The 14,370-nt window shown below is 39.1% G+C and overlaps 1 protein-coding gene across 1 annotated transcript in view; it reads left to right on the top strand.

Moving 5' to 3' along the window:
• Positions 1-11,696, top strand: part of PLPPR4 (phospholipid phosphatase related 4) — a gene marked incomplete at its 5' end in the record, with an annotated part of 29,094 nt that extends 17,398 nt beyond the window's left edge. Inside the window, 4 exons of the mRNA XM_018081762.3 lie at positions 640-835; positions 3,605-3,662; positions 4,923-5,096; positions 6,952-11,696. Coding sequence (XP_017937251.3) covers positions 640-835; positions 3,605-3,662; positions 4,923-5,096; positions 6,952-8,289 — 1,766 coding nt within the window. The remainder of the gene's footprint in view (positions 1-639; positions 836-3,604; positions 3,663-4,922; positions 5,097-6,951) is intronic.
• Positions 11,697-14,370: the final 2,674 nt, after the last annotated feature.

Here is a 14,370-nt window from a genome sequence, read left to right as displayed (position 1 = left end):
TGTTCAGCAAAGCGATTGCTTTACTTCAATTGCCTTGTGAATTTGGCATTATTGATCAGACAGAAACACTGATCCTTTACGAAATAGACTTAAAATGTGGAATAGTGGCAAGGACACAACACTCAAAAAATATCAGAGGCGTGAAGGTAGCCAGAGTTATCACCAGCTAGTGATTCTGTGGTAGTAAAAAGAGAACAGGTCTTCTGACCAATGATCTGATGGGCAGCAGGCCATGTTATTTAAAGCTTACATTCCAGTGGGAAAGTACAGGGACTGGATGAGCCCATGTGCTCTCCTCAAATAGTTGGCTATCCTTTAGTCAGTTCAGAAAAATTCTTTCCAAATTGAAGCAGCTCCAGTGTAGTTCACTTTTATTAAAGGATGTTGGAGGACATCAAGCCATTAAAACAAAATATTAAATATCAACAGGAAGAAAACAAGCATAAATTATCTTATTTTTTTATATTAAAGAATTCAACTTTGCAACAAGCTTTCATTAAAAAAACCCTCTCATTCTTGACTTAAATTCAAGTTTAGTGACACAAGCCAACAGAGTTCTGTGGAATGCATTTTGCACTATTATTTAACCTAATTAATGCATATAATAAAGTTAACAAGCTGTGTTGATTTCTTTCCTAGGTGTTCATGTGTTTGGTCTTTGTGCAACTGCTCTTGTTACTGATATTATACAGCTATCAACAGGATATCAGGCACCATATTTCTTGACTGTTTGCAAGCCTAACTATACATCCTTAAATGTATCCTGCTCAGAGAATTCATATGTTGTGGAAGATATTTGCTCAGGAGCTGATCTCAATATTATCAATGCTGGAAGGTTGGTTCTGTCCTTAATTGTCTACATTTTTAAGTATTCATTTATTTTTTATTTTCTGTCCCAATTTCAAGATTTTTTCTCCTAGTTAAGTCTGAATGAGTTTGTCATTTTTTTATAACAAAGGTGAGTGCATAAATGTCTTTTTAGTGATGTTCAATTTTCTTTTTAAAGATATTAGTCTAACAGTGGGCATCTGTTTTCGCTCCTTCAAAGGAGACAATTTCCTATACCATTATTAATATGTATAGCATCTACTGTAGGAATTATAGTATAAGTTCTCGAGTCCATGAGGTTAATTTGACTTCAGTATTCGGAGTTTGTAAGGGACTCGTTCTGAGATTCCTAATGGCCTTCATTTTTTATTTGTACTTCCCAGAAACTCTGGCTCCAGAAATTTGCCTCTAAACTCCCCTAGGAAAAGTATAGAGAAGAACACATAATTATCCAGCTGATTACATGAAATCATTTTTCTGCAACATCCCCAAATATCCAGTGGTCCCTATTGTCCATCTTTCCCTCTATTTATCGTCAAAGAACCTTTTCAGTCATTTCTGTTCAGAATCCTCTGTCATTTCTGATGTTCTGACTCAGTATGACTCTCTCTCTCAGTATGACTCTTTCTCTTCTTTGTTCTCCCTCTACACATCCTCATGCATGAGCATTAGAGTGATACACTGTCATCTGAGTTCAGGACATGTTTTCTTTAAGACCTTTGTTCACCTTTTCAATACAGAACCATACAAAAAGGCTACATACTTTTAGCTTGAATTATTGTCATTTTAAAGATAACAAATAGAGGAACAAAAGCAATGACACCATTAGAGAGTTCAGAGAGTGCATTTAGTCTATGCTTGCCTTGAAAGCATAGGAATAGAAAATAAAGAGAAAATTGACTGTAGCATAGTGACACACCTTATATCCATAAAAACGCCATCAAATTAAGGTTAAGTTCTGAATGGTACTAAAGTTCATAGAATCAAATCTACACATTAGTTCCACAGAGACTGTAAGTAAATTTATGCTTCACTAAACCCTGCACAGAGTAAAGGAGTTGATTAGCTATTATAAACATTTACTTTTTTTTCATGTCTCTTTTTGGTCCTCAACCCTGAACTTTTTCCCCAGGGATACTATTTGTGAAAGGTTTGTTCAGGGAGGAAAAAAAAGGAAGAATTTAGGTCTGTCTCTAGAAATGAAAAAGGAACCCTGCAGATTTCATCTTGGCCAGGGTTATGAGTCTGCTGGAGCCGTGGGCTCAAATTCAGGTCAGCAGTGTGTGGCATTCACACTGAACTACATGCACATCTTTGACTGCCAATTAATTATGTAGAACAGACAAGGCAAAATGCATAGGAAAAAAATTCAGAAAGTAGACTGCTGCTTTGCAGAAAAAATGTCTTTGAAGTTAAAGGGCTGTGCTTCAGTCTTTGCTATTTTAAACTAACTAACTCAGGTGTTGCTGGGAAAATGGCTGTACATGGAGCCCAGTTAGGGTGGTAAGATCCATCTGTGAAGCCAAGTTATTGTTCAAGTGTTTATCCCAAGCTGAGCTTTCTCAGGTGAAAGTTGCTGCTGTGACTTCTTCACCAAGACAGCCAGCATGTTACATTGTCCATACCATTTTAAGGAGATAAATGTACAGATATAAATGGCTATGCATCCTCACTGCATCTAGAGCTCAGAGGTCACAGAAGTTTTATGATCTAGATGTCCACTGTAGAACAGTGTTAGTGAATGCACCCCCAGCTTTTTTTCCCTCTACTGCGTGAAAATCTCTCCTTCGTATTCCCATCACTTTTCTTTAGTTGTTTTTAGAGGATTGAAATGGGTCTATAAGAATAATATTAAAATGTTAGACAGGCTCATGTGATGGTTCTCTGTAGCTTCTACTTACACAAATCCTCCTTTTGTCAGAGAAGTAGAAGCTAAGCTGTCACTTTTTAATTTTCATATCTGAAGTTTCTGACTCAAGACCCAGTCCACATCATTAAAGTCTGCAGGTTTTCAGTGGGAGCAGAAGGGCCTCAGCAACTTCAGGAGTAGACCTGATATTGCCTACTGTCTTACAGACTTTGGACACATTTTCATTTATTCTCTTGTTCTGGGCATCAGGAAGGGACCCAGTTATTTTTAAAATACCTTCTCCATGTTCTTGTGCTCCATTCACTCCTGTCATGTTATAAAAATAAACCTAAATACAATAGCTAATAAAGATGTAGTTTGCCTCTCTCTGAGAAGAATGTCACCCTGTCATCCCCCCATTATTAAAGCAACAGAGCAGGGGCATGAACATGATGAATGCAGTTGCATGAAATTAGGGCCTGATTATCAAAGTATATGAGTTCTTACTTTGAAAAGAGTCAAAGTAAAGTCAATGAGAATAATCATAAGATCGAAGTTCATGCATTTAATAAGTTTTATATTTAGGTACTTATATGGAAAGATATTTTTGGAAATAAACTTATAGATACTTCTCTGAATCAAGCAAGCAGTTTGTACCTTGTTTCCATCGCTCTCTTAGTACACCCACTTGGTACACAAAAAGAATTTCACAGTAAATATTTACTTCAAAATAAAGGCATTTCATTAACATTAGTTCTTTCTTCAGAAGACAGAAAAAAAATTTAGAAATTAAATGTTACTCATAGCTCACATATTGCTTAGGAAGTGTAAGACGAAAATGACTGTACCACCCAGTGTTTTTTTCAATGATCACTAGCACAGTGAATTTGAATTGAGAAGCATAATTTGGTTGTCCTTCCTTGGCAGAAAGTCATTCCCTTCTCAACATGCCACCCTGGCAGCCTTTGCAGCAGTGTACATTTCGGTGAGTAACTAACTCTGTTCAGTTTCCTTTTTACAAGACAAAAGTCAGAAAGCAATTTGCTGTATATTGTAAAATGGTGTGTTGCCTGGATATCTTGGGTGGATGTAAGTTTTTATCCTCCCAATTTGAAAGCAAATAAAACTACTAATAGAGTTGGTTTTATTGTAGCTGGTAAAAAACAAGGAAAAGATTCAACTGCTTCACATCCTTGTTAAGAAGCAATAGAAAGTGTAATGTTAAAGTATATTTGATGCTTCATATAATCCACATATAAAATGCAGTGTTTATCTGTCTTATAGAGTGATATATTAACTTACCATTCAAATTACCCTTTATGCATGCTGCCTTTTCTTTATTGCTGTCTTCCTTGATTCTCTGCTTTTAAACTTGAGGCATCAAGGGCTACACATTCATGTGATGTAGTTTGATTTGACCTCCATAGAATTGCAGTTTGGATGAAATGGCACAATCACTCCCAGGGGCCTTCAAGGTGCTCCTGCAATGCAAGTGAATAAAACCCATCAGTCAGTAACAGAGAACTGTAGGATGTGCTGCAGCAATCACAGCTGATTTTCCACATCTGACCAGTAACATTTCTTCAGTATGGCCTACAATGTTTGTACAAGTGACAACTTACTTGAAGTTTAAAACGAAATTCCATCACTCACGCAGTAAAAATCAGAGGAAAAAAACAGTGACAGCTTAATCACATTAGGTAATAGAAATTGTGCACATACTGGAAGCTTGCCAGTATTTATTCTGCCCAGGAAAAGGCCAAAATTTGGAATAATACTGATGAAACACTCCACATAATTTTTGTGACCTCCCTGACATTATGGCCCTCAGTTGAGAAATGGCTCTCTAAAGCATCTGGTGGTAGCTTTTGTTAGAACAGGTTATTGCTTTCATCTGGCATGACATCTGGCTTCTGTATTTCACAAGCAGTAGCTCCTTAGTCACATTTACAGAACATTTAGGCTGACTGTGAACAGTATTTAGGCATAAAATCCTTATTCTGATTGATGTCAATGAGCAACACTGCCTGTGTTTTTGGAAATCCATTCCTTGTGATTTCAGATCTTTCAACAGCAAGTGAGCAAATTGTAACAGGGCTGTAAAATAAAATTAAACTGATTATTTGTGTTATTACTGTGTAATAGTGATCTGTGTGGGAAAGAAACATTCCATGCAAGAAATTAATACCCTCTTAGGTAAATTTAAGTTTCTTCAACTGCTTCTTCATTTATTTCTTTTTTCTAGATGTACTTCAATTCTACGTTAACAGACTCTTCAAAACTTCTGAAACCACTCTTGGTCTTTGCTTTTATCATCTGTGGAATTATATGCGGTCTGACTCGTATCACCCAGTATAAGAATCATCCAGTTGATGTTTACTGTGGTTTTCTCATAGGAGGAGGAATTGCTCTCTATTTGGTAAGTATAATAGTCATAGTTAAGTTTTAGCAAATAAAACTGATAAGGCTGTAATAGGAGTACTGGTATTTTTATGAACACTTTCATCATGGCCACATTCCATAGCTGTAAATATAGTCAAAATGTGTTGAAGATGATGAGTTAAGGATAATCACCCTAAAGCATACAGGAAAAAGCAAATATGTATTTTAGTGTAAAGTCCAGTAACAGTGCACAAAGTGGAATATAGTCATCTGGCACTGCATACAGAAACAGCTCTAACTTTATGTGCTTCGTTAAATACTTCAAAATACTCATCTTTTCTACTCCACACTTAAAAGCATAACACAAGAAAAATATTGGAATAATTGGTATTTGTTGCTGACCTGAGTTTATATTGCCAGTGTTAGATTTATGATCTCAAAAAATGGTTGAATTAGTATCAGCAACTCAGCTGAGTAAATTGCTGAACCTACTGTACTGGGTTGAAACAGATGGAGCACCTTGGAAGGGTCCTGTTAGGAAGTGTGTAGGATAGGCCTGTTTGTATCCACCAGTAGGAAGCTTGTGAAGCATTTGCTTTTGCTTGCTGCTCTCCAAGTGTCTCCAGGAGGAGTGCTGCTGCCTTGGCTGCTCAGTACAGGTGCCTGTGAGCAATCAGAGCTTCTTCAGACACCATTTGTGCTCGAGTGTGGGCAGGTGAACAGAAGCAGCCAGTGGGATGATTTTGACCCCCGAGAAGTCAATGATGAATTTTAGTATAATAGTAAAATAAGTTCATTTCTTGTCTCCTTTTTTCTGTGATTACGTAACTTAAGGTACATGAAGATGGTCTACAAAGGTGACCAGGGGAAAAATTGTCTTCACAGTGGCAGAAGAAACAGCAGCCACGGTAGTAACAGAAACCCCATGAGCTACTAAAGTCCGTTTCTGTGATTGCACTGTGAGCAGAACGGCACTCTGTTGAGAATATTGTTTCAAATTGTGAACCTGCTGTAGACTCTCATAAATGGAGCTGTTGTTCCCATGTTTGAAATCCACAAACAAGTATGCTTTGTTAGGTCTTCATACACTGTTGCATGACAACATATATCAGAGTACATTGTTCTGGATACACAGTATTCTGTAAATCTGCCCTGAAAACTACTCACCAGTAAGAGGAAGGGGAGGGGAAATAACGTGAACATGCAAATAATTCTGAAAAGAGTGTAAAGAGCAAGTAACTCAAGTGACTGAGTCAGGTATTTGACCCTTTCATGGAAGGGTCACTCCTTCGCAGAGTCTTTTTATTAAGAAAATGTTGTATAACTAAATCTTATTACAGTTCTGCACAGCTTGGAAAGCAATTGATTTAGAGTTGATAAATTGTTCTGTGATGTAGGTATTGTATTACATGGTTATTATGCAGTAGAAAGGATAGAATCTGTTACAGCAGAGAACAACTCAAGCCATTACAAGATTCAGTAAATCAAAGCAGACAATGGTATAGTTGTAAAATAGCTTTGCCTCAGTGACTGCAAACATCTATTTTGTTATTTTCCTAACAAAACGTTATTTCTGTGGCTGCAGCTGTTGCTTGATAAAAAGAAGAAAACTCATGGAGGCTAAATCTTTTCCTTAACTGTTTGTTGCCATGAATTATATGCCCTAGTTATCCTAGTGAGACGACTTCATACATATCCAGATGTACCAGACTGAGGACAGAATTTGGACTAAGGATATATTAGTGAGGAAAGGAAAGTGAGCATACTCTGTCACTTTAGCAGGAGTAATTATGTCACTCAATGTCTATTTAAAGGCAAAAGAATGTAATTAAAGTAACTTAAAATGTGTCTTTTTCCATAACTGATTGTTGATGCTTCTCTTCAAATATCAGGGTCTGTATGCTGTGGGGAACTTCTTACCAAGTGATGAAAATGTGTTTCACCCGAATTTTCACAGAGAAGCTCTAAGGTCTTTGACAGACCTCAGTCAAGATGCCAACAGAATCCTGCCAGGTAAAAATGGTCCCGGTAGCGATGGCATTGTCTCTCACCGTACAGAAAGCATCCTGAATAGAAACCACAGAGATTCAGGGTCTCTGACCAATCTCAAGAGAGCGAATGCTGATGTAGAAATAATAACACCACGAAGCCCAATGGGAAAGGAAAACATGGTTACTTTCAGCAACACTTTGCCAAGAGTCAACACACCATCCATGGAAGATCCAGCACGACGAAATGCAACAATTCATGCATCAATGGATTCTGCCCGTTCCAAACAGCTGCTTTCCCAGTGGAAGAACAAGAATGAAAGTCGAAAGTTGTCACTGCAAGTAATAGAGACCGAATCTGGCCAGTCACCACCAAGGGCTATCGAAATGAGGTCAAGCTCAGAACCCTCCAGAGTGGGTGTAAATGGTGATCATCATGGCCCAACTGGCCAATACCTGAAAATCCAACCTGGCAGTGTACCAGGTTGTAACAACTCAGGTCTTTCTGGTGGGCCGAGGGTCTCTATCCAGTCACGTCCTGGCTCATCCCAGCTAGTACATATTCCTGAAGAGACTCAGGAGAACGTGAACACATCACCCAAAAGTAGTTCAGCTAGAGCTAAATGGCTGAAAGCTGCTGAGAAGAGTGTTGCATGTAGAAGCAATAGCCAGCCAAGAATCATGCAAGTAATAGCCATGTCTAAGCAGCAAGGAGTGCTTCAAGGCAGTCCAAAGGGTTCAGAGGGAAGCACAGTCACTTGTACAGGAGCCATCAGATACAAAACCTTGACAGACCATGAGCCGAGTAGCATTGTTAGAGTTGAGGCCCATCCAGAAAATAACAGACCTGTAATTCAGATGCCATCAGAAGGAGAAGGAAGTGGGTCATGGAAATGGAAAGGTCCTGAAAAAGTCACCCTCCGTCAGACATATGAGCTAAATGATCTTAACAGAGACTCTGAGAGCTGTGACTCCTTAAAAGACAGTTATGGGTCAGGTGACAGGAAAAGAAGCAACATAGATAACAGTGAGCATCACCATCATGGTATCACCACGATAAGAGTCACACCAGTGGAGGGAAGTGAGATTGGCTCAGAGACTCTGTCCATTTCTTCTAGCCGGGACTCAACACTTCGGAGAAAAGGTAACATCATTTTAATCCCTGAGAGAGGGAGCAGTCCAGAGAATACCAGAAACATCTTCTATAAAGGTACATCCCCCACACGAGCATACAAGGAATGAGAGGAGACATATCCGCTGGTCCATACCACCACAAAGTAAACACATCTTGACACAGGTTCTGCTCTCTTTGTTTTGAGCTGATATTTACCTTTATGTGCCAAATTATTGACCAGCAGCCCAGCGCTGCTGATGTGCAATGTGCATGAGCCTGTGGAAAGCATGTGGTGGGGGGAAAAGCACAATGCCAGAACTAATGTGAAACATTTTCATGCAGCTTGTTTCTTCAGACTCAAAACATTTATCTGAGGGTGATGATGTCAATCAAAACAATGGTCTTGAACACAGATACTGTGTTTCCTGAATGTGCCAACTTTTTATTTTATATTTGTGTCCAAAATTGACTGACTTTTTCACAGCAAAGGCTGTATCAGTGTTATATATTCACCTTTGCAGAATTTGCACCAAATCTTTAATACAGGATGGTGCTGATGATAACTTTACATGTTTTGAAAAATTGCATACTTATTAGACTCTGCAAACATGACATATTGATGTGCAGTTACTTTAAAAGTAATATTGCTAATACTATGATGATGCTGGCTGCATTCATTTAGCGTAGGAAATATTTACAGCTTTGTTATAGTGGATCTGTCACATTCAAAGATTGCAAAGGTTTTGTGTAGTTCTTTAAGATGTCTACTGCAACAAAAAATGTGTGGGTGACATTCCATTAGAATGGAATGACTATCTATTTTGAATAGTTTGCTGCTACTGCTCAACTTTTGTTTAAGAACAGGTGCTACTAATGAAGAGGCTGCTTCTTAGTGGGCTAACTTGTAGAATTGTTTTAAATTATGTTTTTTAAGGGGTCTTATCAAGTACTACAAGTAATTCAGATTTTACATTTTTAAACTTCTTATTCTGTCCTTCAGCGACCCGTCCGTGTTTTTATTAGTTTTTAAACATATAATGTAGGACACCAGTAACTGCAAGATGTGCGAATGTGAAAGGCGAGCCATGACTAAATAAAAATAAACAGCCACTTTCCTGACCAGCTTCCAAGGAGACAGGAATTAATACAGCAGCTCACACTTAGGAGCAGTCATTCACCTCACTTGCTTAGTATGCCACAAGAACAATGACAAGTTTCACCCCAATCACCATCATTTAGGGGATTTGTGCTTCGCTTTAAAAAATGGAATGCCTTCATACTGCAGAATCACTGAATGAGTGTTGCATTGTGCCACTACTACTGTTCACCTCCCTGAGACACCCTCCAGAGCCTTTTAAGCATGATATTTTTTTCCCACCACTACCACTTAAGAATATGAAGGTCTCTGCACCTGAGAGAACATGGAATATTTTAGTAAATTGAGCTTTGAATATAATGAAAGAACTTGCCTGCTAAAAATCTCCATTGCCAAAAATTATTGAAAGGGTAAGCTCTGAAAGGAATAAGCATAGCATGTCCTGGGCATGCCAGAAGAAGTGTCTCATTACATGTAGCTCTGACTTAAACCATGAAGGAAGCCAGGGCAGTGCTCGCCCACTGCAGTTCCTCATTCTCTCCTATTTCTACCTGAAAGAGAACTACTATCAGACACCTCCTAGACCCCCTAGGAGGGGGAGAGAATGGCTTAGTAGTCTCCTCAGTGAATAAATAGTAGCAGATCAGGTCTGTTCTCTGGCTTCTTGAGGGGAGTGTTCTGGTTGAAGTCCTCTTCTGATTTAGAGTATCAGAGAACCAGATACATACTACATAGTCAGAACCTGTCTACACACCCTACCCCACAGAACTCTAAGGAAAAGCCCACCCTACCCCAGCCAAGTAGGAGGTAGAAGGAAAAATCACCCCATTCAAGAAGATAAACAGCACAACACACAGACCAAAAAAAAAACCTAACCCAAAAAAGACCTCAAAACCAAAACAAAATCCCAACCCCAACCCTAACCCTAAGTAATTTCACAAATATCAGGATGGTGTTTGTAATCTGTATAGAAGAAAAGATTGAGAGTCAATGGAAAGCTTTATATACCTTCCCAGTTTTACAGGTGCTCCAGGCTTAGCTGAGGGCTTGTTGTCAGCCAAACGTGCCAAGCAATGCTTCCCTCACCTGCCCATCACCCAGTGCTGTGGATGAGAGCTGGTCCTTAAGGAAATGACCACACTCTCTCTGCTAGTGATAAAAGACGATCCCATCATATTTACAATGATTGGGAGAAAGTATTCTGCAGGTTCCACGTAAGAAGCTACCCAGGAGGCTTTCAGCATATTGTGTACGTTAAAGGCACAGTATGTTGAAGACACACTTTAAGGCACAGAGCTGGGAAAAATAATCGTAGATACCAGGGGAAAACGAAAAAAAAAGTAGGTTTTTAGAAATAAGTTCTCAGACTCTAGCATTTTCAGGATTTGTTTTTTCTTTTCAAAAGGATGAATCTTTAGTCCTTGGTATTTAATATCAAATTTTGTACAAGATGCCTAGGAATTACAAACACTTGGACTGTCACGAACATGAACTAAAAACTTTGGTTTTAGTTTAGTCTAGGTACATGATAAAGCAGGTAGGATTAGCTTTAAAGGAATGGGTAAGACAGAAACACTGTTGGCCTATCAATGCAGGGAAATAAGATGCAATTGTTTGTTAGTTTGTAAGTGCAGGGGAAAAGAACATAAGTAGATGAACCTGGAAATAATGGAAAATTGAAATGGAGAATAATGGCAATAAAGCAAAGATTAGAAAATGTTCCCTCTGGCAATTTAGCTGTTTTGGAAACAGCAGGATTCCTGGTGGGAGTGTTTGTTCTTTATTCCTCGGTTTTAGTCAGATATATTGGCATATGTGTTGCTTTTATTACTCTAAAACTTGCTGCACTATTTCAAGTGCAGTGTAATATTTTTCCTAAGGTTTCCTATTTCTTAAGAAAAGATTTTAAAGCTCTTGTGTAATCATTGAAATTGTGTTCTATACATAAATATTGATATATTCTTTTTTACTCAAAGTGCCAAAGGCTACTGTTTTTAATAATGGCTTATCAAATTCTATTACGTTAGAGAGCAGAAATGTAATAATATATACATTGGAACTCAGACCTCTGCATGTATATTTGATAAGGAGCCTTTTGTAAAATTACTCTTTGTTTACATTCCACTGGTACCTTAATTTAAAAATTACTCAAATAAATTGACAGGTGACATCTTCTTAGTGTTCTGATTTTCTTACTTGCTAACAGGCACGAATTTCTTTGTTAGGCTGTGCTTTACTGAGAAAAGAAAATACTTAAAATATGTTTTTAATGAGAAATCTCTATATAAAGTATTGTGTTTAATAAAATGTTATGCAATGTTTTCAAATGGAAATGAATTTGTAAATTGCTATAAATGTATTTTGTTAAATAAGTACAGATCAATGCTACTGTGTGAGTTTATTGTGCTAACATCATGAAATAAAGATAAAATTCCTCATTGATGTTTAGTAATCTCTGTGGTGAAGCAAAGTTTTGTTCCTCCCCAAATTATTTTTCAATATCAGATACCTCATGACGTAAAAATGGTCATCAATGGGAAACCTCAAGACGTTGCATAGTGGTAAGAAGTTCAAAGAAACAGTGTCCGAACAAGCTTGTCTCTATCTAAAAAACATTTTATATGAAAAGAAAGCAAGTGAATTGGGAATGTTAGGCCATGTGAGTACATGTCTGCTAGATCATTCCAGAGCACCAGCTGCATTGCTAAATCCCTAATGCATCTAAAACACTTTGCTAGCGTTGGGTGGAGCTGCCAGATATGGTGAAGCCAACCTTGGATTTGTGAATGAGACAAGGGCAGATGTCAGGAGCAAACCTGAGAGGATGGGCTCTCCCCAGGGGAAGAAGTTAGGATGCAGGAGTCAGCAGGTGACATACACCCTTTGCTGGCAACAGTGAAAAATGATATGTGTAACAGCATACTGTCAAAAGCATTCTTACGTAGAAGCCACACAAAGTAATGTGGTAGGCAAACAGCAAAGATTGTCTCCAAGCCTGTCTTTAAACACCCTGAAACAGGGCAACAGCAGGCCCCTAAGTGCCTGGGATGGAAGGCATGGCTGTAGCTGAGGCATGCACCAACATTGCCAATGGCATAATAAGGACCACAAGGACACACAGCCCCTACAATGCATGGCAGCACAGCAAACTGACTATGAGAAGCTTTTCCCACCCGTGCCTGGGCCTTTGTGCAGGCTGACACTTTACACTTGTGTGTCCTTCCAGCAGGTGACTGCCATGCTGGGGTGGCACTGGGCATCTGCTGTCACTGCTGCCTCCAGCCAGGCACTGCTGTGCTGAGCAGTTCAGCAATGTCACACATGTGCTGTGCTCCCTGCGAAGGCACGCCGGGATGGACTGATAGCGCCCCAAGCTGTGCTCCAGATCTGGGTCACTTGGCAATCCCTGTCCCATGACTTTCATGACAATTTAAGATGGGGGCCCCCAGGCAATACAGAATCAGAAAACACTATGTTTTCTCTCAAAGAAAGAGGAGTGTATATACAGCTATCATACTGTTCCCTCTGTGGTGACTAAAGGAGCTCTCTTTGCATAGTTGGGGCAGGAGAATGTCCTGACCCCACAGCAGGAGTAGCCAGTTTCAGGAGAGGCCTCTCCTTTGGCCAAGAGCAGATGCTGGTGTGGCTGCAGCAGACAATGCCTTGGGTGAAGCTGTGGGAAGAATGAGGGCTGTGGCCCCCGGTTATGGTGTCCCACCCTCTGGGACATGTATTGGTAGCCTGGGAAAGCTACAGACAGCGCTGTCCCAGATATGGCTCAGAGAGACCCTGGGAAGGAGTGCAAGAGAATAAAACAGCAGGCGAGGGTATGACTGCTGAAAGCTGACATCTAATACAAATCTAATGAGTTCTCCTCTGGGAATGACTCTTTCCATGAATGACAAAGGGGCCTAGACAATTAGTTCAAATATTTTAAAAGGCACATTTTAAACATCTAAAGTTAGGCTAAAAAAGGACTCCCCCTCTAAAGGGTTACCTTTGAAGTAGAGGTTATATTATAAAACTTGTTTTAAGATAGCACTTAGTGCCATGGTCTAGTAACCACAGTGGTAGTGGATCAAGGGTTGGACTAGATGATCTCAGAGGTCCCTTCCAACCCAGCTGGTTCTATGATTCTATGAGAAATTACCTCTACTGACAAACCTTATCATATTCTCTTAAACAATTCTGGCTACAGCAACACTGTCACACATTAAGAGACCTCACTGTGATCCAGACTGATGACTATATCTGATCATGCAAAGGAGTTTTCAAAGGTATGATTGATTAAACTGAAACTTAAATCTGTTTTGTGGGGGTTTTAAAAGATCTTCAGAGGTCTTCATATAAGAAGTTGCATAAGAGAAGACACTACTGGAATCAGTTTGGTATAGATTTATGAAGACCTTTTGTGTAACAGATCAGTGCACAGCTAATTTGGCAGGAATATTTTAAAAGCATTAGAATCCTGGTTCATAAAATCATGAATAAAATCTCTTCACAAACCTTACATCACAGAATGTATCAAACACTGGACAAAGTTTGCAAGTGTCTCCATACTGCACATTCAAAATGAAAGTAAGGGAATTTCAGCTGCATACACATGCATACAAACACACAACATAAAGTTAACGTTTTAAAGCCAGGGTTTAGAAGGAGAAAGCTGAACAGATAATTTAAATGAAGGAACAAGTTGTGGCAAGGCATGCATTTAGTTATACCCCCATATATGAAATCTGTTCTTCCAGTGGTTTTGCCATAAAGGGTAATAGGAAACTTGCATATTCAATGGTTTTATCAGCATAGCCCCGCTAAAAAAAAGAGCTAAGATGAAAACTTACCCAGAACTAAAGCAAGCCTTCTCAGCCCTAGAAAGCACCTCTCAAGCTTGAGGAAAAGAAGAAAAAAAATTATTCCCCCACAAACTCTCCCTACCTTCAAAGGCCAACTGTCATTCAGTTTTCCCTACTATATTACTTTTTCAGTGCAGCTCAGAAAGAAGTGAGAGTCATGGGGATTTGTGGATCTGTCAAGTCTCTGCAGCTACTAAATGATGCATAGGGAAAAGCTCTGCTCTCTCACCAAATCATTCAGAGCAGATTGGAGCATATTT

Source organism: Manacus vitellinus, unplaced genomic scaffold, assembly GCF_001715985.3.
Source record: "Manacus vitellinus isolate BGI_N305 unplaced genomic scaffold, ASM171598v3 scaffold_56_pilon, whole genome shotgun sequence".
Taxonomy (NCBI): domain Eukaryota; kingdom Metazoa; phylum Chordata; class Aves; order Passeriformes; family Pipridae; genus Manacus; species Manacus vitellinus.
Note: the sequence above shows the minus strand (reverse complement) of the source record. Positions and strands in the feature narration are given on the sequence as shown.